The following is a 25,350-nucleotide window of genomic DNA, read 5'->3' on the forward strand; positions in this document are numbered from 1 at the left end:
CTGTGAGTTCTCCGGCTTGCTCGAATCTGATGACCCTCTCCACTCTTTCGGCCTCCATCCTGAAGCCATTCCCTCTACAACGGCACCCAACTCAGTCTCCAGCTCCCCACACCATGAACCCATGTTTCCTGTTACCCAGCCCTACTTTTCTGAAACACTTACCTATCACATCCCACCCAAAACCCTGACCACCCTCTCACTGAAGATCAGGATAACAGCCCTAAGTCTAGAACAGCATTCAAGGCCCTTCGGAAAAGAAACCTCTTTTTGGCCTTAGCTTCCACCCCAATCCTCAAACCCCCTTTCTCAATGAATCCAGGTACTTGCCGCCCTGCCCCCCCAAACACCCCAATCCCTTCCATGTCTCCACATGCCCTGCTGCCTCCACCTGGAATGTTCTCTCCAACCTTCACTCGTCCTTCTAGGCCCCCACATCCATCCCACATCTGCACCACGGAAAACTCCAACACCAGGAAATAAACTTCACTCTTCCCCCTTTCTTCACACTTTGTACATAACTGCCTAGACGCACGGGTCACCGTATCATAATCAGCCTAACTTTATCACCAGCAGCTAGCCCAACTGGCCATCCTGCAAAGGACCAGTGGCTTAGTGCTTGCAGGACGGATGAAGCGGGCTCACAGTCACAGCGAGCGCAATTGCAGGCCTGCAAATACCCAACAGAAGTCCTATCAGCTAATTTGCAAGAAAACCACCAAGCAATTCCATGCAGACGCGGTCCAAACGCCCAGGAGCCCGGCCTGTGCTAGGTGTGGGTATGCTCCTGGGGTGGGCAGATTGCAACATGCAAGTGTATCAAACCCGCCCTTGTAACACCTTCATCCTACACAATGTATGTAACCCCGCCTCCATGTAAAACAAATGTCCTGACGTCCCTGTGCGCTCTCTTTCTCCCCCCACCCCCAGACCGAGGCCTGCACCCACACCCTGGCGGGGGGGCAGCACCCCTCAAGGTGCGTCTGCCTGCGCGCGTTCAGCCGGGGCCTCCTGAGCTTGTCCGAGGGCAAGCACAGAGTAAATAATTTAATAAATCGCAGACACACAGTGTCTTGTTGTGCTCCGCGCCAGCCGGACCTCGGCGTGCGCCAGTGGCTCGCCAGGGATGCCCCGCGGCCAGGACCCTGAGCGGGCGGTGGAGGTCCCTCTGTTAGTGGTCAGGGCACGGCTTCCTCGCGCAGGAGACGCAGCCCCGCTGTTTCTGAGCAGAGGGTTCCGGAAGGGTCCCCTTCCAGGCCTCGCGGCCCCGCAGCGGCGGCCTGGGGTCCCCCGGGGCGGGGCCGCGCCTCGCAGGCCGGCGGGAGGTGGCCGCAGCTCCCCGGGAGCACGGCGGTGGGGGTGGAGGGGTGGGGGCGCCTGCTCAGCCCGGGGTCCCAGCGCAGGGTTCTCGGAGCACTGCGGCGTGGGGGCCCCGTTCCGAGCACCGCCGAGCTGGCGTCCACGCTCCCGCGGCGCCCCACAAGGGGACCGGGAGCGCGCCTGCGGGGCGCCCCACCCGCCGCCGCAGCCCTCCAGCGCCGGGCGCCCGGGGGCTCAGAGAGGGTGCGAGCCGGGCCAAGGTCACACAGCGGCCGGAGCGGGGGCTCGGCCCGAGGCCGCAGCAGACCTGCTCGCAGGCTGAGGGAGCCCGGACCCGCCCGCCGCCCCGCCGCCCCGCGCCGCACGTCGCCCCGCGCCCCCGCCTCGCGCGCCTCAGCTCACCTCACCTCACCTCGTCGTCGTCGTCTCTCAGCCACCGCCTCGCCGACCCTCCCGAGGCCGCCCCTCCTCTGCCGGCTCCGCCCCCGGCGCCCGGAGCCCCGCCTCCCGTTCCATATCTCGCGAGAAGTCGCGGACCGCGGAAGGGCCACGGAGGCCGAGGCGCTCCCGCGCTCAATGCGCCTGCGCCCTCCGCACTCAGCGGTCCCTCCCCCCAAACTGGTGCCATGTGGCGCCGTATTTACGACCCTCGATCGGCCCCGCCCCCCGGCTCCGGGAGCCCGCCCCCTTCCCCAGCAGCCAATCCGGTTCTGCAGACCGCGGCGTTGGCTCCGCCTCCAGCGGGTCCGCGCGAGGCGGTTGCGGGACACCGCTTGGAGCCCGGCGCTGTCCCTCTGCGTTTACCGAGGGCTTGCTGTTTGCCCCGCTCCTTCGCGACCTCCGGACCGCTGGCAGAGGGGTCTGGGGCGGGTGACCGAACCTCTCCGAGATTGTCCCAGGTCCGTCCAGAGGGTGGTGCCTTCACCTTGCGGGCAGGTAGCAAAGCCCTAGGCCAAATGACCCTTGTTCTCACCGATGGGTTTTCTTCAGCGAGGGTAAAATACGCATGTGACAAAATTCACCACCTTAACCACCTTAACTTGTTTCATGCACATTCACATTTGTGCAGCCTTCTCCACCAGCCACCCACAGAACTTTTCCAATCCGTGATGGTTTCTGCGGTTCCTCGCAGAGAACAGCAGACTGCCTTCCGAGCGGAGGCTCTGTCCTCACTCCTTGCCCAGCGGCCAGTCAGCACGGAGTCCCCACCAGTTGGATCCTGAGACACACCAAGGCCCTGCCCTCCCGGAGTATCTCTTCTGGGGGGGTGGGGAGGGGAACCGCTAACAAACAAGCCCACCGACTGCTCCTTTCCATTGGATCATCCCCTCCACCTGAACCGTGGTCAGGCCTCTCCCAGCTTAAAAACAAAAACAAAACCAGTACCCTTTACCCCCTCCAGCTAGCACCTCAGCTAACACCTCAAAGCAGTGGGTCGCTCTCCACAGCCTCCAGTTTCCATAAGTCCTCTCCACTCCACTCCCTGGAGGGGAAGAGGTCCCCTGCAGCAGGCAGGCAGCGCCAGCATGGGTGGGATGGCACAGGGCAGGTGCACATGGAGCAGATGCACAAGGGTGGGAGGACATGGGACGGGGTGGCCTGGGACAGGTGCACACAGGGCAGGATGGCATGGGGCAGGTGCACACAGGGCGGAATGACACGAGGCAGGATGGCATGGGGCAGGTGCACATGGGACAGGATGACAAGGGGCAGGTGCACACGGCGTGGGATGGCATGGGGCAGGTGTGCACAAGATGGGGTGCCCTAGGACAGGTGCACACAGGGCGGGACAGCAGGGGGCAGGAGCACAGGGAGAAGAGAAGGTAGTGGTTACATTCTAGGTCTTAAGTTGGTGGTAGGTGATGGGTAGGTTAAATATAAGATATTTATTTCACCTGTTTTGTTTTGTATGTGTCTTAGCTTGCTCAGGCTGTCATAACAAAGTGCCACAGGCTAGGAGACTTCATCCCCAGAAACTGAATCCCTCTCAGTTCTGGAGGCTGGAAATCGGAGGGGCTGCTCCCTTCCGAGGCTGCAAGGGGCAGTCTGTCCCAGGCCTCTCTCTTGGGCTTTTTGGCCATCTTCTCTGTGTCTCTTCACATTGCTTCCCTCTGTCTCTGTATCCACACTTCCTCTTTGGTAAGGGCACAGTCACAGTGGAAGAGGGCACACCCTAACGACCTCATTTTAACTTGATTTCCTTCTTAAAGTTCCTGTCTTCAAATAAGGTCCCATCTGAGGTTCTAGCGGTTAGTACTCCAACATGTCCTTTTTCGGTGAGGACAGAATTTATCAAAAACTATATAATAATAAACTTAAAAATGTTATTTCCTTTTTTAAAAAATCAATTTATTTATTTGACAGACAGAGATCACAAGTAGGCAGAGAGTCAGGTGGAGAGAGAAGGGGAGAAGCAGGCTCCCCGCCGAGCAGAAAGCCCGATGCAGGACTCGATCCCAGGACCCTGCGATCATGACCCGAGCTGAAGGCAGAGGCTTAACCCACTGAGCCACCCAGGTGTCCCTAAAATGTTATTTCCTTTTAAATATTTATGAGAATGGTTAAAATAAAATTTTAAGACGTGATGATACCCGGTGCTGAAGAAGGTGCCGAGAGCCTGGAGCTCTCCTACATGGCGGGGAGGAAGGCCAAATGGCCTGGCCCCTTGGAAAACAGCTGGGCAGTTTTGTAAAAAGTGAGAGCAGAAGTCTACTGCACCAGCCAGCAAACCCACTCCTGGGTATTTGCCCAAGAAAGATGAAGATTTCAATTTGCACAAAAAGCTGCACATGCGTGTTCTTAGTGGCTTACTCATAATTGCCCCAAACTGGAAACAACCCAAAACTCCTTTGACCAGCAAACGATCAGAAAAACTGTGGGACATCCATACGGACAACACAGATGAACCTAGCGTGGGGTCAACCTCAGAGCAGCACACACCCCGTGATTCCACTTAGATGACATTCTGGGTGAGGCAAAACTGTAGTGGCAGGTGCCTTCTGGGGCTTGGGGTTAGGGGAAGGGTGACTACACCAGGGCAGGGGGAGGCTTTAGGGCTGATGACACTGTTCTAGATCTCGATTGCGGTCCTGGTAGTTACGTGGCTATGTTTGTCAAAGTTTCCGTAAACTTCCCATTCAAAAGGACAGATGTTAACGTGTGAGTTAAATATCTTCATTTAAAAAATCTTCTTAAATGTAATTTTCTCCCAGCCAAGGTTTTCTTAATTATGAAGAAGTGGTGCACGACGAAGATAAAATCATTTAGCTAGGGGCCCTGCATTCAGAGGTGCTCGTTTAATATTTCCTCTAGGCCAGCAATTCCCCAACGATGCCTGGAAACAGCAGCCTACAGAGGGGGTTACGAACGCCCCCGCAGAAAGATGAAAGTGATCCCCAGTCAAATAAGAGTGGGCCCAGGAAATTAAAGTTAAAATGTTTAATTACAACCAGACTTCTCAGATCCTTTGCCAGGATAAAGCATGTTGTGGATTTTAAGGAATTCCCCCAGGAGTTGCCCCGAATCTGGGTGGGGCAGGGGGGCGGTGGTCGGTAAAAGTTTGTTTGGATGAAACAGAGCTTCAGATGTCCGGGAGCCAGAGCCAGCATCTCACGTGGGAATTCAAGCAAAGCTCCCAGGCCATTTGGTGAGCACCAGGACCCAGCTCAGGAAACAGGGTGAGGGTCTCGGTGGACAGGACATGGTGCTGAGATAGAACCAGCCCTTCCCTTGAGGGGGAGGGGGAAGGGGGAGCAACAGCAGAATACAGCCAGGTCCCCTTTGGAAGTGATGACGCATGGCGGAACCAGCTGGAGGTCGCGGTCGCTGAGCACCATGAACGGGCTGAACGCCGCTGGAGAGTTCACTTGAAATGGTTGGTTTTCGTCTTGTGTCAGTTTCACCCTGATTAAAAAAAGCAAACCCAAACCCAAACCCAATTCTTCACGTTAACTCTGCACCTACATTCTTGTTTCCCTCTCTGACAGAGCTACGTATTCTCTCCCCATCACAGATAAGGTAGCAGAGGCTCAGAGAGGTGAAGCCACTAGCCAAAGACACACAGCTGTGTAAGTGGCCGAGTCAGGAGCAGAAGCAAAGTCAGGACTCTGGGGCCAGTGCCACCCAGCACTCCGGAGGTTGCCTGGGCCCGGGCACAGGCCCAGGAGTGCACCTGCTAGGCGGGACCCGTGAGCAGGCCAGCTCCAACCAGAAGGTGACGTCCCTCTCCCCCTCCACCAGGCCCTAGGCGCAAAGCTGGCAGACCCCAGCTGTCTGTCTATCTGTCTCTAGGGCAACTTGATTGTCTGTGGCCCGCCTTGGCCCCCCCGGTGCAGAGGTGGCAGCTTCCCCAGGCTGATCCAGCCTGGCTGGCTCAGTCTCTGTGTTTTGGTCTGAGCTATCTTGATGTCCTAAGCTGCCGATGCCTATGTCTGGTTTCTTAACCACCACTGCCACAGGAAAAAGAGAAAAGTGGCTGTGGCCCCGGGCCAGGAAGTGTCACCTGCCTGTGATAGAGGCAGCGGGGAGATCCCGAGTGCTTGCTGGGCACCAGATCGCTGAGCATCTGTGAGGGACAAATGGAAGAATAAAGCAGAGGAGTGAGGGTCCCCAAATCAACCCGAATCTTTGCAGGCCAGAGGGAAAATCCCAGAGAGCAGATGTGTCTGGCCACGTGCGCCCCCTGCCCCACCCCGGGCTCACTGCAGCGTTGCTTTCCACTGTCTACCAGGTGCCAGGGCCCCGCCACAGATGCTGGACCCATTTCCCAGCCCCTGTGCCACCTCTTATCTCTCTGAGCCCCCACGTCCTTACCTGGATAATGCTGGAAATGATAACCCTCCCCTCCTGCAGCAGTTATGCCTGAGAAGGACGGTGTGTACGGAGAGCTGGCCCCTGACAGCCTCTCTGCAGGGAGACCAGCTGCAAGGCACTGGGGTCCCGCTGCTGCTGTTGCGTGGTGGCAGTGTAGGGGCGGGGGTGGGGGAAGAGGACCAGGGTTGGAAAGGAGACGGTGGGCTTAGGACTGGCTGATGGAGGAAGAGGGCTGAGGAGTCAAGGGTGAGCCACCAAGAGAGGTAGGAAACGCTGGAGAACAGTCAACGGCACACGCCTTGTGAACTTGGTGCTGGGCGTGCAGAGTGAGAAACGCGTAGCTGTTGGGAAGACAGCAGGGTGCTTCCTTCTTGAACTCGGGGGGGAAAAAGGGGTGCTGGCTGGAGATGGAGCATCAGAAGTGATCAGCAGCTCCCAGGACCCCAGGGCTCTGGCCAAGCCTGATGTACCACACCCCAAACCCAGTCCTGGAAAACCCTCTCTGCTGCCTTCTGCTTCACCCTCCAGGTTGCTGGAATGGCCAGTAGGGGACAGAGGCCACCGAGGCTCCATTTCATTCAAGTGGCAGCAGGAGTCCCCAGAGGGAAGGAAAGGGGGCCCCTGGAGGGCCACGGTGAGGGGCCCATGGCTCTGGCTCATGGAGCCAGAGAAGCACTGTTAGAGTGAAACCCAACCCCCCAGTCCCGCCTGCTAAGGGCTGCCCTGGGGGATGGACAGGAAGCCAGGGGACCCTGGAGGGAGGAGGAGCCACTAGCTGAGTCGTACCCAAGCCCTCATGATCCACACACAGGCTAACCCGTACAAACTCAGAAAGGATGAGCCAGCTCAGAGAGTACGTGACTCTTTCTCAGGAGGAAGCACAAGAGTGGTTAAAGGTCCTGTCACCTGACGGCTTCTGTCACCAGTGTGATCAGGGGCTTGTCCCTGCTTACACACCTGCAAAGTCACTCCTCTGGGCCACCCACACTTCACGCCATCCTCTGCAGGAAAACCCACCAGCACTCTCCAGTGGGGGCTTCTGCCCTGCCCATCTTTCTCCAGGCAGGATTCTGGAATCTGCTCCCCCATGTCCCTCTCCTTTTGCAGCAAAGCCTCGGAATGACACAGTGCTGGAGTGTTTCCAGCAGCGTCCCCTCTTTGGCAGGTTCATGGGACAGCATCCACCCTGCAGGCAGGCAGGGGCAACTCACAAGTCTTCACGTGTTCTCTGTCAAAGCTCCAGTCCCCCATAGGACCTGTTGGTTCTCCTGCTGCAGTGCCCACACCTCCATCCAGAGCCCTCCTTCGCTGCTCTCCTATCTCAGTCCTTTCCAGCTGCTGGAACAAGATCCCATGGACAGGGACGCTTAGAAACAATACACATTTATTGCTCACAGTCCTTCAGGCTGGAAGTCCAAGATCAAGGGGCCACACGGCCACATTCTGGGGACAGCCCTCCTCCTGGTCCATTGCCAGCACCTTCTTGTTGTGTCCTCATGTGGTGAAGGGGTCCAGGGAGGGCACTGGTCCCATTCATGAGGGCTCCTCCCTCATGACTCAAGACCCCCCCACACCGAGGCCCCACATTCTAATGCCATCATCGCCGGGGGTCGGCATTTCAAAATAGGAATTTGGGGGGTACACAAACACCGAGGCCACTGCACCTCCTGAGTCTCACTCAGGGCTTCTGTGTTTACTGCGTTACCTCATCAGAGCCAACATCACCCGTCTGCCCCCTGCCCTTGCTCTGCCCTTAACCTGGGCTGTACTTCCTCCAGGAGGCCTTCCTTGACTAGCCTCTCTAAAATAGCCTGCTCAGCACTCTGTCCCTGTAGCTTGTTTTCATCACAGCTCTCCCCGCTCATTCTCTGTCCCCACCTTCTCTAGAATGTGGGCTCCACGGTGTGTGGCTGCCCAGGAGTGGCTGCGTCCTCGGCACTTAGTGCCAGTGGGGGCTCCATTGGCCCCGCCTTGGGCCTCCCTGGATCCCATTTCCCTCCCTGACCGGCCTGGTACCTTTTTACCACCTGGACCTCGGGTCACAGGCAGAGGAGAAAGCTGACCCTCCAAGTCTCAGAGCAAACCTTCCAGGAAGACCTCTGGCAAAGTCAAGGGCGGAGCAAAACTCCCTCCCTTCCTGGGAGGGGCCCCGTGGACCAGATCGGGGCTCGCAGCACGCACAATCACACAGGCACACACACAGCTACGACAGGGGTTCTAATCGGGGACATAGCAGCCCGAGAAACTTGGGGAGAATCCTTCTGTAGAACAAAGACTCCTTTTCAAGGGCTGAGTCCTACCCCTTCGTCCCAGCCCCACCGGCTCTCTCAGCAGTGGCTTGGGCCTTGCAACACGGGTTTCTGTCTCTGTGGCTTGGGAGTTCTTTGAGAAATAATTCACATCCACCACATTGGCATATGTTATATAATTGTCATCATATAGACATAAAAGCATTTCATACATACTGTTCGGAGCCTCTATTTTTTTTTTTTTTCAGTTGGTGTATTTGAGAGAACTGCCCACACCAGCATATAATGGAATCACGGCTGTTTTAAAAATAATTCCTTTTTTTCCCCCCACATTAAGTCATGCAGGAACACAGTAAAGATTGAAATAGGTAGAAAATGGATGCAGTGAAAAGGGGTCTGCTGCCCATGTATCCCCAAGTTCCGCATTGTGACCCGTTTCTAGGATCTCCTTCCACGGCTGTCCCCCTGGCACACTCAGGTGACTGTAGACCCTCAGGGTCGTGTCTACTGCACATCCCAGCACCTGCCCAGCACCTGCCCACCTACCCACAATCCCAGCCCAGTCACCTAGTCATGAGTAACCAAGGCAGTGCTCCAGGTCCCTGGGCCACAGGCAGATGACACCCCCCAGAGGCTTGCAGTGAGGTGAGGGGCTGGGTAATGGTTTACCCTCCCCCTTCTTTGACAGTGTTCGTTTCAGTGCCTGTGTTTCCTTGCCTCACCTGGGTCCCAGCACGGGTACAGCAAAGCCCCCAGATGGCTGCTCTGCCTGTGTGCCCCTCTGCACATCTCCCAGCACGTCACACTTCTGCGGAGGGGACCAACCTCCCCACACACACAGATGTCCCAGGCCAGGGCCCCGGCCCTGCACCCCCAGCTCTGAGCGCAGTGCCTGCCCGCACCCACTCATTCACTCACCCTTTCATTCCACAGCCATCCCAGGTACCTGCTCCAGGTCAGGGAGGATGCAGAGACGTAAGGCAGGGCCTGGTCTGTGGTGCTGAAGGTGCGGTGGTGGGGACACTCACAGAAAGACAGTCATCACATGGTTCGCACACTCAGTGATGGAAGAGGCTCTGAGTCCCGGCCCAGTAGGCAAGGGGTAGAGGCCTCCTGGGTAAGGACCAGAGGCTGGCGGGGAAGGTGGAGAGGGCTTCGAAGCCGACAGAACAGGATGAGCAACAGCAGTGAGGGAGGCGGGAGACAGGTGCGTGGATGTGCAAGTGTGTGTGTGTGTGTGTGTGTGTGTGTGTGTGTGTGCGCGCGCGCGCATGCGCAAGTGTGTGTGCACATGAGTGTATGAGTGAGTGTGTGTGCAAGGGATTTCTTTGTCCCGGATGCCTTTGGCCCTCAGACCTCACCTTGGCCTTCACCTGCAGCCTGTGGACAGTGCCGAAATGCACTTGGCTCTGAGTTTTGAACCAGAGTTTCCATTCTCTGCCCTGGGGCTCCTCTACTGCTGGGGACAGGGCGAGACACCCCGGCCACTTGCGAACACAGCCTAATGCAGAGCCAGTGCCCCCCGGATCCCGTCCCCTGATGCTTGGGGGTCCACTCCAGAGGCTTGCCTTGTAAGCCTGGGTCCCGGCAGCCTCCGCCTCCCGCTGCTGGCAGCAGCTCCACGGTAGTGCCCATGCTTGGTGGCTTTTCCTCTCTCCCCGCCCCCTGGCATCACCTCCCCCAGAAGCCACCTGTGCCCTATTGTGGCAGCCTCTGCCATGGTGGAGACCTAAGTGGAGACACTTCTGAATTTGGGTTATTCTGTGGTAAAACTGGGAAGCTCATGCTCCCAGTCATTGAAGAGGACTTACCTCTGAGAAGGCAGGGGGTGGGGGAGGATGTATTATCGCTCCCTTTATATAACTTTCTGTCTTTTTAAAGTGGTGAGATCACAGTGTGACCCTCATGTCACAAGTGCAAATCTGCAGTCACCTGAACTCCCATGCACCCACAGACAACCCCTGGGGACATTCAGACACTTATACAATTGTCCTCGGTCATTTTGGGCTCAAACTGGGCCAAATTCAAGATCTGCCCCCAGCCTCCGTCCCCCAGGTTGACCCTGAGCTCAGGGGTCTCCCTGGCTGTCACAGACCGGCACAGAGCAGGTGACCCTCTCCAGCCTGGCTCTTCCCGGTCTTGTGTCACCTCCCATGATGGCGAATTTCATGTGTCCACCTGGCTGGGCCGCAGTGCCCACACAGGTCAGATGTTATTCTGGATGTTTCTGTGGGGGTGTTTTGTGGTGAGATTAACATGTAAATCAGCAGACGTTGAGTAAAGCAGATGGCCCTCTGTAAAGTGCGTGGGCCTTGTCCCATCATCCCAGGGCCTGAACAGAAAAGAAAGCTGACCTGTCCTGAGCAGAGGGCGCTGCCCCAGGTGTCCCCTGCTGACTCATCCCGCAGACGGTGGACCGGCCAAGCCTGCACAGTCGCACCAGCCAGTTCCCTAAACTGAATACCTCCACACACACACCCCCTGGCAGTTCTGTTTTGCTGGAGAACATTAATACCCACCATGAGGCTGGGGCCCCCATCCCCCATCCCCCAAATGTAAGTGCTTCCTCAGCCCTTTCTCAGGTGCATGGGCCAGGCCGCAGCTCTCTTTTCAGCCCAGCTCCAGATGTGGTGTAGGAAGAGCAGGAGTTTCTTCTGCACACTCATGCCAACCTAGGAACCTCTTGGGGTCCATGCCTGACCCCAAGCCTCGTCCCGCCATCCTGTCATTTCTAATCTGCTGATGTCACTTCCCAGAAGTACCAGGGACTTCTCCACCTACAACTGGCAATTGTCTGGGCTTCCCCTCCCTGATCAGTTAAGATGAGGTGCACTTGTTCCTCTATCAAGTCCGCATCTGGGGGATGGGATGTAACAATGCTGAGAGGCAACTCTGCTCCTTCCAGCTGCCTGCTCCACCCTCCTGAGGGCATGGCCTTTGTCCTCAAGGCCTCAAAATGGTGGCTAGAGTTCCAGCCATCACATGCAAATTCCAGGTAGTAGGACTGAGGAAGTAAAGAAGGCAAGAAGCATGAAGAACGTGCTAATGATCCTTTGTGCTCAAATTTCCTGTAAGCAGCTGCTTCTGGCTTGTACCCCATCTGTAAGAACTTAGTCACGCAGCCATATGCAGCTGCAAAGGAGGGTGGAACATCCAGTCCTTATTTGGGAAGCCATGTAACTAGCTAAAAATTGGGGATTCTATTACCCAGAAGAAAGCAAGTAGAAATGGGGGGCAACCAGCAATTTTTGCCCTACCCAGGATCTGGGGCCAGGGTGGGAAAGAAGGCGTTATCTCTGCCTCCAGGCTCAGCATTGCCCCCTAGGGAAGGGGAGGTGGGCATCAGAGGATGTCCCCAGCAGGTCTGCTCACAGCAGGCAGCAAAGCCCCCAAAGATTATGTGGGACCGACCTCCCCTCCACACACTCCTCCAGAAGGCCCAGGAAGGACAAGCCCCCTGCAGGTCTTCCTTGACAGTGGGTCTTACGACGAGAGGGGAGGCAGGCTGTGGTGTCCAGCTGTGGCGTTTGCACAACACATATGAGCTGTCCCCCTGTGCTGGGCACCCATGCGTCCAAGACAGCCCACTTCCCAGGTGGGCTGTGAGGCCCCACCACCACCTCCTTTCGGCCCCAAGCCCCAAAGTGCTACAAGTGGCTTCCCAGAGCCACTTGCTTCCACCGGATGCCGCAGCCGGCGGGGATCCTGCTGCTAGGGAGGCGGCTCCAGTCCCCATGGCCCCCACACGGGGTGCCCCTGAGAGCCCATCATGCGGGCAGTGGATTGAAAGACACAGAAGTGCCAAAAGCAGACTCAGAGAAGGTGACGGCCTGGCGCTCTGTGGACGGTGCTCCAGGTTTCCCAGACTCTTCTATCCTGATGTGACCTTAGCGCCTCGGTTCCTGGGTTCGCAGCCAACACACTGGCTCCTGACCACTGGCCATGGTGTCCTCTGCACGGGGGCGCGTGGGGAGGGACATGAGAACATAGTGAGGGGGTGGGCGGGTCACAGGAGTGGAGGGTGTTCTCATTCCCGATGCCGGCTTGTTCTGGAGCCCGTAGACACACGGAGATGGAATGCTGACCCTTGGCTGGCCAAGGCTTATGGAAAGTGGGGGTTCACTGGAGCATCAACTCAGCCAGGCCACCACACCTGGGTGTTTGGTCAAACACCAGGGTCAGTGATGCTGCCTAGGTGTTCTGCAGATGAGATTAACATTCCAGTCAGCAAGGAGACTTCTGTTGGACAGAGGACCCTCTGCAGTGCGGGTGGGCCTCGCCCCATCAGGTGAAAAGTGAAAGCGTTATCCCGCTGCAGAACCAGCAGGGTGGAGTGATCCTGAGAGGAGCACCCATGACCAGGAGTGATACCAACAAGGCCTGCCTCCTCCTGAGGATCCTTCAGAAGGTCTCTGACATCCTGTCAACGGCCCTCCCTCTAGAGGGGGTTAGCGAGGCAGCCGCTGGCACAGAAGGCTGTGGAAAGCTGGCTAGCTGCCCCTGAAGGGTCCCCGGCAGGGCCCCATCTCTTGAACTCTCCCTGGAGCTCCAGGGAGAGAGAGCCCTGTGCCTGTGGCCGCTCTCCACCTGCTCCCACGTGCCTGGTCCGCTGGCTGGCATCCTCACTGTGGCCTTCGTGGTCGCTTGGCGCTGCCCCGGGGCTTGCAGGGGGCACTGGGGGGCAGCGGACTGTGGTGTCGGTGTCCACTATCTGTGAACCCTGGACGGGGGGGGGGGGAGACTCTAGTTCGTGGTCGAGGCCTACTCCCGCGAAGCCAGAGTCCCCACTGCCGGGTCCTTGGTGCAGATGTCCCGGGCCTGGCCCAAGCTGCCGCCCCACTGGGTTCAGGACCTGCATGGGCACGCCTCCCTCTTCCAGCTCTGCCCGTGTCCCTGTGGAACTGCACCTCCCCAGCCTGGGACCCCACTTCCCCATGCACTAGTGACACAGGCCTGTCTCTGTGTCAGGGACCCCCCTCAGCCACTTTCTCCACCACAAAGGATGTATGCAATTAGGGTGGGGGCATACTCGTGGAACGTTTCCCATCCCCCATGCTGTTTAAACTGGCTAGTGCCACTGCCCCCAAGGGCACGGCCAGCAAACCCCTTTGAGACCCTTTCCCTAAGAACCCTTGGAAGGAGGGCCTAATAACGAGTTCTTGACCTGTCCTGAAACAGTAACAGCAAGAGGGACTGAGGTTAGACGTAAGGAAGAACTTCCCTCCCTGGTGGGCTTTAGGCCTATTGATGATTTATACCCATCCTTCCCGACGACTCGGCTGTGTGTTGGTTTTGGGGGTGTGGGGGGCGGAAAACATTGCCAGAGGGTGTGTCCCATCCCCAGAGAGGACTCGGGAGGCACTTGCCTCCCAGGCTGGGGAGAGGGTCACATGCACTCAGAAGCTGACATGCTTAAACCGTCTCTGGGTCGCAGTCTCAGTGTTTCTGAGACATGGGCAGAGAGGAACGGGGTGTGCCCTTGGGGTTTCCGGGTTAGCACCCAGGCCCAGCAGTGTCACAGGCAAACTGGTGCTTCCACGACACCATGGGCCGATGTGCAAAGTTAACAGCCCTCCTGGGGGGCTGTTCTAACCATCAGTCACGGAACAGGCATCACTGTTCCTGAATGCGAGCACCCGGCTGGCACAGTACTCCTGCTCCCGTTCGGGACCCGAGCCCCCACTATGGCCGCTGTGGGCACAGCATGGGTGCGTGGGGGCAGGGGGTGGGCAGACAGAGGCGCAGGAGCTATGGGATGGTGCAGGCACTGACCTCGGATGTCCCGGGGCCGGAGCGGGGCCTTGCTCGGGCCTGGGCTGCTCTGCCACGTGGCACTGGGGAAGGTGAAGCTGACCTCGGGCACTGGGGGCATCTTCTCGTCTACACAGTGAACAGGAGAGGAGAGGACGTTAGTTTAGGAACACGCTGTGAGTCCTGGGGAGGAGAGGACATCACAATCGATGCAGCGTGTTGAGTGCCTACCTCATGCCCACTGGGCTCTTTGTGTGTACTCCCACAGCCCAGCCCTTTCTGGAACATTCCCTCCTCTGGCTTTGGTTCCTTTCCCTCTCCCTCTCCTTCCCCTGTTTGCTCTGAGTTGGCCGTGACCCGGCCACGGGGTGGGTATCCTGGGGTTACTGAGTGGAGGAGGATGCAGTGAGGAAGAGGGTGTCTCCCCAAGACACAGCTGGGTGCCCTGTGCAGAGGCTGCCTGACAGCCTGAGCTCAGATCCCCGGCCCTGCGGTCCACCCCGGTCACTTTGTTTTCATCCCAGCACCTGCCTCCTCCTGGCACACGTGTCCCCACGAGAGAGGGGGCTGTTCTGTTCTCAGGCTGCCATCCCCTCACAGGCCAGAGCTCTCCTGACACTTAGCCAGGGCTGGGCCCACTGCTGCTGGGGAATTGGGAAGGAACGGGGAGTCAGAGGTCTGGGCCCAGGAGAGGTGACAGGGCAGAGCCTGCAGAGCGGGACGGAGACTCAGGAGTGCTGGTGGTGATGAACCATGGTTCGGCCCTAGTGGGAGACGGGGCCGTGGTTTCCCAGGAAATTCAGCGGAGAATTGCCTTGGGACACACATGCCCGGAGTTAGCCAAAGACCCGGAAACAGAGATTCACCACGGCTGGGAGGAGCAAACCACCGGCAACAGTGCAAGCACGTGGCCCGTGGGAGACGGACTAGTACTCGGCTCTAAGGGCCTGAGCCCCGATGCTCCCATGGCCCCGAGATGCCCTGCGCAATAAGACACACCCCGTGCAAGAAGACCAGCCTTTGCTCGGGGGCCCACAAAGCAGGGCTCAGCACCTCCCATGAGCTGGGGGCTCCGGCTGTGCCCCTTTCTTGCCCACTGATGGGGCCAAGTTCAGCCCACTCTGGTTTACTGGAAAACGCTGGTTTCTTTTGTACGCAGACGTAGGGAAGCCACTGAACCTGTCTAGCCATGACGTGCAACAGTCAGTCATCACAGACAGAAAGTGCTCCGAAGACGCACGCACGGGGAGGCAGCCCGCTCAGGGATTCTCTGGAGAGCACTCCAGGAAAGCAAACAGCACATGAGTGGATGGAAAAGTGTCGCAGGAACGCAGGAGAGGAGTCGGCAGAGGACGGCCCCTGCTTGTGCTGGAAAGCTCTGTGTACTGTTGTCCCGACGTCTGGGTGCATGAGCAATTTCATCATAAAATGGGAGGCAAAGTAAGCTCCTTTGTAAATCAGCTGTAGAGACATGTTCCAAGGGGCTTGTCTGCAGGGGACGGGAGATCACAGGGCCGTGAGGCTTTGGCTACGTGGGCACAGCCAGGCTTCTCCCAAGCTGCCCCAGGCAGGTGTCCCCACAGTGCCTCTCCAGGTGAGGGCCTGCTGGGAGGATGGTGGTGGGCACGCGCCCGGCCCTGCACCACAGAATTCCCACGCCTGACGCCGCTGCCCTCTCCGGGACCGGGTGACTGTTTATGAGCACGGTGGAAACAGGAAGACGAGTGAATAAAAGCTTCTGAAAGCGGCAAAGCGCATACGGATGAAGAACCCTTGAAGAGCTTCCAAGGTTTTGCTGTCCTATCACGGGCCTGTGTCACCACCAGCAGTCCCAGAAGCCGAACCAAGAAATCACGGGGTTGGGGGGGTGGTGTCCGAACTCCGTCCCTAGGCCAGAGATTTCTGAAGAGTTTGAGAGTGCAGATGTAAACCGGGTGGTGCAAGGTGTACACCCAGAGCGAGACAGAGTGTGGCTGTCACACCATGGCCACGGCCCTAAGACACACTCCCTCCTTGACCCACACATACTCTGACATAGAAACAAGGCATGAGGGAAGGCACAGGAGTGTGGTTGGGCACTAGGGAATGGGTCTGCACGCCCAGTGTGGGACCTCGTGCAACGCCCTGAACCTCTGTGCCTCAGTTTCCTTCTCTGCGCCACGGGGACGACAACCACCAAGCGCCTGGCACAGAGTAAGCGTGGCATTGCTGTGAGCTCTGATCATGTGGCCAGTGAAACAGGCTCCTCCATGGCCAGGACTGGCCTGCTTGTAGGTTTTTCCCAGCCTCTATGGGATGGATACTTTGGCAAATATGACAGAGATGCATCACTGAAAAGACCAGTGGAGAGATTTTAGAAAGACAGGATGCAGGCACCTTCTGGTGCAGGTCGGGCACAGCCTGTGGGCACCCTTGCAGGAGCACTGACACCCTCACCTGCATCCACCAGCCACACCCAGTGGCCCACACAGGGGCCAGTGTTCTCGTTCTACCCGCCCGGGGTGGGGGGGTCACCTCACGGCTGAGTACACAGGTGGTTTTCTCTCGTCAATGATTCTGTCTGCAATCCCGAGCCCTTGCCACAAGCACGTCTTGGGCACACAACCACAGGAGCCAGCACTCAAACCTGGGCCAACATGGACCGCGCTGGCCACCCAGAGTGTTTCAAACTCCGTCAGGTTGCCAGGTGGCCCAGAAGCAAAACTGAGCGCCTCTGGGAACATGGCGCCTCGTGGCGCCTGTGGCCTTGGCCCACACCCAGCCCTGAAAACCTGAAACTAACAGCAAGGCACAGACAACTGACAGCAGCCCACACCCACACGTTTCCCAAAGACTCGCCCTGGACAAGAGGAGCCGACAAAGCCCCAGTCTGCTAGCTTATCTTCCGATCCTGTACCTGCGTGGACGCTAAGCCTGGGTTTTATCTTGGAGGCCGTGGGGACGGCGGGGAAGAAGCTCTTCCCAGACGACTTTGTCAGCTGTGTGAGTGTTGGGGGCGGCTGGCTGTCAGCGGCAAGGTCCGGCACCTGCAGGGACAAGCACATTTAGGCCAGGGCGTGGGGAGTGGGCGTGGAAGGGTTGACCCGCCAAGGTCACTTTAAGCCAAAGCCACACATGGATAGCAGCAGGATCACTGCTAGTGGTAACCTCAGACCCCCAGAAAGGAATGAATGAGTGAACAAATCCATGATCCTCTTCTGGCTGCTGATTGTGCCCCCCTACCATCCTCTCCTCTCTGTGCCACCCCCCAACAATGGGGGGGGTTAAATAGTTATCATTTAAATAGATTGACTGAGTAAAGCAAATTGCCTGCCAAGTGTGGGTGGGCCTCGTCAAATCAGTTGAAGGCCTGGACAGAACAAAAGCGCTGACCATCCTGGTAGTGAGGGAGAAAGCTCCTGCCTGATTGTCTTGAGCTGGGGCTTTGGGTTTTCTTGGCTTTGGACATAAACTGGCCTCCAGCTTGCCAGCCACAGCTCTGGGATCTGTCAGCCTCCATAAATCACATGAGCCAATTGCTTATAGTAAACCTTTCTCTGTGTGTGTGTGCGTGCGCGTGAACGTATATGTGTGTGCATGTGTGTGCGTGCGTGAGTGTGTGAATATGAGTGTGTGTGTACATGTCTGAGTGTGGGAGCATCTGTGTCACGTGTGTGCATACGCATTCTACTGGTTCTGTTTGGAGAGCTCTGACTGGTACGCTCACCTTCTGACCTCTGCTATGATCCCACCTTTAACCCCACCGAGTGATTGCGGGTGGCTTCAGATTGAGTTAGCAAATGTCCACTGTGTGGCTGGCAGAGGCGGGATGACGTCTGCCAGGCCCCCGGCGACCAGCCAGCGTGCCCAGAGTGAAGCCTGCTCACTTCCTCCAGTTTATTTAACTAAGTGTAGGATGGAAAGAAACCTCGCCAAGGAAACACCATTTCCATATGGACTAGAACCTGTGGCAAACCCACCCTCTCCATCACGCAACCGTAACTTCACACCACCATGATCACTGCGGTCAGCGAGTGGTCAGTGTGGTCAGGGAGTGGTTAGTGTGGCGCTCTGCCGTGTGCTGGATTTTGCTTAAATGCTGAAGAGACGTCCACAGGTCGACACCATCCAGCGTCCCTGGAAGGTAACTAGAAACGAGGAACACCCCACAGAGAGAGGCCCACGGGGTCAGAAATGAAAGACGACCTACTTGGCCATGAAACAGGGAGCAGATGACTGTCAGTAGCCGCGCAACGGGACCGCATGTGGAGCTCAGCCCCGGCAGTGGGGGGGCCACGCGTGCCGGGCTCAGTGCCAAGCTCCCGTGGGAACGGGACACCGTGTGGGGACAGCTGCTATGTGGCCGACATGCGCTAGAACCTAGCAGGGCACTTTAGGGCTAAAACGCCAACACCATGTGCGCACATGAGCACTTACGGAAGAATGTTAGGGAAGGACCCAAGATGGGAAACTGCTACCTGCACTGTGGCATGGCTTCCGGTTAGGAAGGGGTGGGCGCGCCTGGGGGACCCTCCCTCTCTGCCAGCTCCACTGGACCCCAGGACTGGGCTAGGAGGCCCGCCAATGTCCACCCACCGGCTGCACACTCCAGGTCAGGGATGGTGACCGCTTCCTCCTGGCCTTCCTCTCCACAGAGTGGTCCCTGCCTGGGCTGGCGAGAGGCCACCTCCGGTCTGCTGGGCTCGGGGCTGGGGTGACACTGGCCTTCGGGTCCCTGGAGTCAAGGGCCACTTCTTCTGGAAGGTGGAGGGAGGAGTGGCCGCTACCCCAACCACGGTCCTGTGCCTTGAAGCGCCGGGCAGCTGCGATGAGAGCGATGCTTTTGGTGCTCATGGCCATGTCCTCGAGGACCTGGGTGCTCAGGGCCGGGCTGCTGGCCTCTGCTGCTGCCTGCAAGGTGCCCAGGTCTGGGCTGGTCATGGAGCACAGCTTGGAGACCAAATTCTTCACACTCAGGGAGTTCGATGGCTGTAGGAACAAGCACCAGCGATGGTCAGATGTCACCAGGCCACCCCGGTTGGCCCACCCCTGCCTATGCTCCGGAAACCAACTCAGGGCCAATGACTCCAGGTCAGTGGGGTGGGAGGAGGGCCAAGGCAGGTGTGTGAAGAAGCAATCCCCGGGACCAGGACACCCTGGAGGCACAGGTCACTGCTCCCAAGGGCCGAGGGGCCCAGGGCATCTCACATGTGGAGCCATGGATGTGGCTTCTCTGAACGGATCTGAGATTCCCAGCACCCCTGTTAGGCCAGAGGGCTCCCCGTGGGGCAGGGGGCCTCCTCAGCACGTGACCCAGAGTGAGAGCGCTCACTGGTCATGAAACTAGCAGCTTCTTAAAGGTAGTTTGTAGGAAAGACGTGAATATTCATAGCCGCCCCCACTGCTCTGCAGGAGCAGGGGAGGCCTCCCCAGACCCCAGGCCCTGCTTAGGGCCGCACACCAACCTCGTGAGCTGGAGGAGTCAGCAGGACACGGAGGGATGGTGGAGGGAGAAGAGAATCTTGCTTGTCCAGCGTTCTCGATGGTGTGGCTTCCAAGGACCTGTAGCCGCTGCTGTGGGGAACACGCGATGCACCTGCTGAGCTAGCTACCGGGGCCTGCGGCCCTTCATCCAGCCAGGGACAGCAAGGCCTGAACCCCAGGACACTGCAGCCCATGTCAAGCCATGGCAAGGCCAGGGGACACGCTGGGTGTGTGAGCTCAGTGTCCCTATCAGACCTGAGGGAGCTGCAGGAACCCCTGAAGTGGTGGTCAACAGATCAGAAGCACGGGTGGCCCGGGGACTCCACCTGCAGCTGGCCTCTGCCATGGGGGCAATCATGTAGAGGATAGAGGCCCTAACTGGGGCCCTAACAGCTCTGGGTGGTCAGTGTCAGAACTGGGCTGCGGCACACACAGCAGGAATTCAACCAGCCATGGGACAAATGCAACAGGAGCAAAATGTCTAAGCAAAGGCCCAAAGGACAGCAATGGAAGACTTGTGCTGAGTGCTGTTAGAAGAACTTGCTGGGCATGGGACAGCATGGGCAAAGGCCCTGGGGCAGGGACCAGCTTGGCACATCCAAGGCACAGCAAGGAGAGGAGGATAGAATAAAGACATGGATTTGGCCCAGGACCCTGTGTGTGGAAGACTTTGGCCGTTGGAAGGGGAAGGGATGGTGACCTTCCAGCCAGAACTTCCAGAGAGAACTACTCTGCAAGAACAGGGTTTTCTAGCAGCATCCTGTCAAGGCAGTTCATCAGCGACTGCAAGAACAAAGCGTCACGCATCACACCCAGGCTCCCTGACCAGTGGACTCACGTCCCTGAGCTCTGCTCTCTCATCTACGAAATCTGAGTGGTGACAAGCCAAGCTGCTGGCAAGACTGCCAACTCACCGCTGGCTGGACGATGGGGGCTGTCGGAGCACCGTGTACACCGCGGAGGCCTCTGGACGCTGTCAGGAGAGCACAGGCTGGTGCCCCGTGGCCAGTGCTCCAAACTAGAGACAGATGCCTGGCCTGCATTTCCTCACGGCAAACCTCAAGCAAGCTCTGGAGCCCCTCCAGCACCCTCTGTACCCATAGAGTGAGACAGCATGTGTGCTTGGTGCAGGGGGCCTCCTATACCCGTCAGAGCGCCCCAGCTTCCTCCCGCCAAGGGCAGCACCTGACATGGGCAGGAACATTTCCTCTGCCAGCCCCAGACTCAGGACATGGCCCGGGAGCAAAGAACACCCACCCTCCCCTCCCCTGCCCCTTGCAGCTGCAGAGACAGCAGGTCGAGGGCGGGGGTCACGTCTGTCTTGTTTGCCTCGCACTGTTTGGCACCGGTACTCAATGAACATGTGATGAGGTGTGCAGATGCCGTGCTTGCCCCCGCAGCAGCCACCCCTTTGTGCTGGAGCCCCAGAGCAACTCTGCGTGACGACATGGCCAGCCCTGAGACATGGTCAGACTTAGCCTGTCATAGTCCTCCCTTCCCTTCTCTGTAGGGAACTGGCGTAGCAGAGAGCACCTGATTCACTGACTTAGGGATATCTACGGGGGAAGCTGATGGAAGGGATTTTTCTCCCAGATGAAAAAGAGAGCCCAGCCCTCCCTTTCTCTTGGAGGTGTGATCTGTGGAGCTGTGGCAGCCTCTTTGACCCTAAGGGGAGATGTTATTTCCATGTAGACACATGGGCATCATCAAGTCATGTAAATCACGGCCCCAAGTCCACTCTTCCTGTGTACACACCTGTGTTGATGAGATCACCGCACTGAGAATTCTGTTACTTGCAGCCAAAAGCACTCTGAGTCAGGACCAAGAGCAACCAAAAACTAGAGGGGATCTGGGGCAGAGGCCCAAGTCCAGGACAGGAGCCCAGCTCGCATGCGAGGCAGGCTGACGGGCTTCCTTCCTGCACCCCTCACTTAGGTGGTCCGCGTAATGGCAGCCCTGCGTCATTTCGCCCCACCATGTCAGCATGCATGGCCCTGCAGGGAGGCTTGGTGACCCTACCAGCCGTTGGATGGGACCATGGGGCAGGTGACCCGCATAGTCGGGACATAAGCCCGGTCAGCATGGCTCAAGGGCTGGCTGCCCACAGCCCATGGGCTGGATCCCAGGGACTCCGCCCAGTTAGGGCCTCTGTGCTGGGCCTCACCTGTTGCATGGGAACTGGCTTGGCTGCCCTGGGTTAGGCCGTGGGCATCAGCCACCCAGCCTGGCTGCCGGGAAACACAGCTCCTCTTGTGCCGTCTGGAACATGGAGCCTGCATTCTGGCTCACGGTGGGCAGGGGGCTTCGCCGGCTATGTCCCCACAGTCTAGGCTACTGTAGGGCAGTCCCTTCCTGTCTACACTGAGGACTGGAGGTAAGGGGCTCACTTTGCAACTGGCCAGCAATCAGCCCGGTGTCAGCATGGGGCTGATGCCCGTCTTCCCTCACCCACAGGTCAGTGGCAAGTTCAAGCAGGTGTGGGCCCAGGAGCAGGTGGAAGAGGCATCTAGTCCTGACTGGGGGGACGGGCGCTTTGTTCTCCTATGCACACGCACACGCATTCCCAAACGTACACACATACCCCCATGAGACACTGCAAACATGCACACACTAGCACACATGGGAGATACCAGGCTCCAAGAAACACATGCATGCACACTCACTTGCACACACACATATGCGCACATGCCCCAAGGCTGGAGCCCTGCTGTTCTCATTCCCTTGAAGGGCATGAAGCAAGACAAGGATATGGGGTCCTCGCTGACAAACCAGCAGCAGAGGGATTTGGGGGCCAAACTGGAGAAATGGGCCCCTGGTGAGGATCCGAGACGACATTGAAGACATCCCGCTGTTTTTCCTGGGGATGCTAACGACCCTGTGGTCACGGACGGAGGCGTCCCAGCTGTAGAGCTGCATACGGACACTCTGGGGGGACAGGTCATGACACCTGAGGCCCAGGGGACAGCGGTGACCTGAACTGGGTCCCCCCAGAGCTCCTGTGCTGGAGCCCCTGACGTGACCATTCTGGAAAGGGGCCTTTGGGAGGTCAGCAGGGGCCCTGAGTACACAGGACTGTGGCCTTCCAGAGAGGAGGGGGGTCCCTCCGGCACACAGGTGTATGGCACAGACTGGGGGGTGCAGGCCAGGAAGAGGCTTTTTGACAGAAGGGCGCACTGCCACCCCCTTCCCCCTGCAACTGCCCTGCCTCCACACTGTGAGAAGTAGGCGCCAGGTGTAAGCCCCCCGCCTGGGTCACGCTATCAGGCAGACGGGCAGCGAAGACAGGACACACACCTACCAACACTAACGTGAAAACCGGGGGGTGAGTCTGTGAGCAATTGCTTTACAGGTCTGCTCTGGTGTGGAAGGCATCGAGGCTAAAGTCAGCAGAAGAGAGGGGGAAAGCAGCGACAGCGGGGCACAGCGGCCACGAGGGAACAAAACACACACAAAGTGAAAACGGCCTTTCTGGCGGCCAGCCCCCCAGCCGTGTGACCACCCTGCGCCGCGAGGGTCTCCTGGACTCATTCGTTTGTCTGAAACAGGCCTGCAAGGAGAGAACCTCAGGCAGACTTCCTGAGAGGAGACCCCAGGACCATGCTCCCTGGGGCCGCACTGCGCCTGCCGAGAGCATGGCGATGCCCAGATGGCAGAGGGGAAAGTACGGGTACCTGTCCGTCTCCAGCAGCATTAGCGGCAGCTCAAACTGGGCACCCCACGGGAGATCCTTCCTGTCGTCCAGCTGGTCTTGGCTGGCCTCCTCCGGCAGCGGGGGGGATATGTTCAGAGCTGAGCCATCCTGGGGACAGAAAGGATGCTCTGTGCAAGGGTGAGAGCCAGGGAGCGCCAGGGCACAGCCTTGACCCTTGAGCAAAGGTGGCACACAGAGAGACGCTGTCAGAGCAGCCTTAGAGCCCACAGGCCCTGAAGAAGCCACACAGAGTCACCACGTGACCCAGCAACCCCCTCCCCCCCGCCAGGGGCATACACCCGAAGAACTGGGATTAGGGACTCAAGCAGGTGCTTGACACTCATGTTCATGGCAGCATCACTCCCAATAGCCACGTGGCAGAAGAACCCACGTCCATCAGCAGATGGCGGGACAGACACGAGGTGGCCCAGCCATACCATGGAACATCCCTGGGCCTTAGAAAGGATGTTCTGACACCGGCTTCCGCAGGGACAGACCTGGAGGGCATTGTGCTTGGTGAAGGAAGCTAGTCTCAGGAGGACAAGGACTATCAGGCCCCCGGGTCATTAAACCCACAGAGACAGAGAGTAGATGGTGGTCCCAGGGGCCGCATGCTCCCTGGGGACAGACTTGCGGTTCAGTGTAACACCTTTTCTGAGCTCTGGGAGTGCGTCTAGAGAAGTGAGCCTGAGGGTGGTCTTGGGGACCCTGGCACACACTACAGGACACACGGGAAGAGGGGAGGAGAGGCTCCAGAGGCCGCATTCTGTGATCGAGCAGGAAGCTCTCAGATCACATGTGGCCCAAAGCCACAGATGATGCAGGTACCAGGGATGCCTAACCAGGGGTGGGAAGTGGCTTTACACACCTTCGCATCCCTGGACCAGGCCCCGTGCTACACTTCTGGGCTACTGCCCCTCGCCCGCTGGAAGCCTGGGGGCTCCCCGTTTTCTCTCCTGAGAAGGTGAAGCAGGGGGGCAGGGGCCCGAGCGGCAGGCAGGGGTGGAGCTGGTGACAACAGCAGCCATCAGCAGAGTGGGTGCAGAGCCGTCCCCTGGCCCTCTTCCCCGGGGTGTCCCTGGAATTGGCCCCTGATGCCCCAAACCACACAGTGGATTGCCAACACGCCCCGGAGGAGAGCTAAAACCCACTGAGGTTCCCCAGAAGATGTCCCTCCCAGGATCCCCGAGGCACCCCAGTCCGCCCCACGCTCTGGCATCCTTCCCCTCAGCCCTCTGTCTCCCACACAGAGTCTGCAGCTGCCAAGGGGCACGGGCCCGCGGGGTGAATGGCGCATTGGACCCAGAACACCCCCTCGCAAACCTTCAGGGCACCCCAAAACCTCCCCAAAGCCCGGCCACCGGCCCAGCTGACCCAGCGCCGCCCACGCCGGCTCCTGGTGGGGGCTGAGCTTCCTCCCCCGGAGTTAGGGTCGGTTCCCTCGTGGGGCTGGTGGCGGGAGAAGCCCGGACGGACTCACCCGCAGGGAGCTGGACAGGACCGAGTGCAGCAGCATCAGGTGGTTCAGCGAGCCCACGCCCAGCTCCCGCAAGTACAGGCGGAAACGCCGGTCCAGGGCCTCCGGCACCGCGACACCACCACCTGCGGGACCCGGGAAAGCAAGCAGATGGGCGAGACGTCCCTACTGTGGGAAAGACAGCATCTTCTTTTTATAGAAGTTTGCAGGCAGATGTTCCAACCTGATGAAGGAGGATTTTCTGGGGGCTGGGGGTTACACACACTTCCCCGTGGACGGTCGGTGCCCCGTGTAAGCGGATTTCTGACATGCCGTGCTTGGCCTTCCCTAGCTTACATCACGGAGACTGTTTCACACCCGGGGATAGGGGCTGGGGATGGGGCCGGGGACAGGGTGGGGGACAGGTGCAGGGGACGGGGCAAGGGACAGGGGGAGGGGACAGGGCGGGGGACAGGTGCAGGGGACGGGGCCGGGGACAGGGTGGGGGACAGGTGCAGGGGACGGGGCAAGGGACGGGACAGGGGCAAGGGACGGGGCAGGGTACAAGGTGGGGGACAGGGCAGGAGGCAGGGGCTGGGGACAAGGTAAGG

The 25,350-nt window shown here is 58.6% G+C and overlaps 2 protein-coding genes across 2 annotated transcripts in view; one reads left to right on the top strand and one right to left on the bottom strand.

The window, feature by feature from the left end:
- The first annotated feature begins 805 nt into the window (after nucleotides 1-805).
- Nucleotides 806-7,500, top strand: LOC116876271 (translation initiation factor IF-2-like). Its single transcript, XM_032872320.1, has 5 exons — nucleotides 806-853; nucleotides 928-1,035; nucleotides 1,254-2,253; nucleotides 7,237-7,294; nucleotides 7,407-7,500. Exons 1-5 carry the CDS (start codon nucleotides 806-808, stop codon nucleotides 7,498-7,500), a joined length of 1,308 nt encoding a protein of 435 aa, XP_032728211.1.
- Nucleotides 7,501-12,816: 5,316 nt separating this feature from the next.
- LOC116876272 (kinesin-like protein KIF19) overlaps nucleotides 12,817-25,350 on the bottom strand; it is a 31,994-nt gene continuing 19,460 nt past the window's right edge. The window contains exons 14-21 of the mRNA XM_032872322.1: nucleotides 24,764-24,885; nucleotides 23,209-23,391; nucleotides 20,507-20,565; nucleotides 19,574-19,682; nucleotides 18,705-19,097; nucleotides 17,026-17,155; nucleotides 14,151-14,258; nucleotides 12,817-13,175 (exon numbers count right to left, since the gene is read on the bottom strand). Coding sequence (XP_032728213.1) covers nucleotides 12,817-13,175; nucleotides 14,151-14,258; nucleotides 17,026-17,155; nucleotides 18,705-19,097; nucleotides 19,574-19,682; nucleotides 20,507-20,565; nucleotides 23,209-23,391; nucleotides 24,764-24,885 — 1,463 coding nt within the window. The remainder of the gene's footprint in view (nucleotides 13,176-14,150; nucleotides 14,259-17,025; nucleotides 17,156-18,704; nucleotides 19,098-19,573; nucleotides 19,683-20,506; nucleotides 20,566-23,208; nucleotides 23,392-24,763; nucleotides 24,886-25,350) is intronic.

The sequence above is a fragment of the Lontra canadensis genome, unplaced genomic scaffold (assembly GCF_010015895.1).
Source record: "Lontra canadensis isolate GAN:19392208 unplaced genomic scaffold, GSC_riverotter_1.0 scaffold45, whole genome shotgun sequence".
NCBI classification, from domain to species: domain Eukaryota; kingdom Metazoa; phylum Chordata; class Mammalia; order Carnivora; family Mustelidae; genus Lontra; species Lontra canadensis.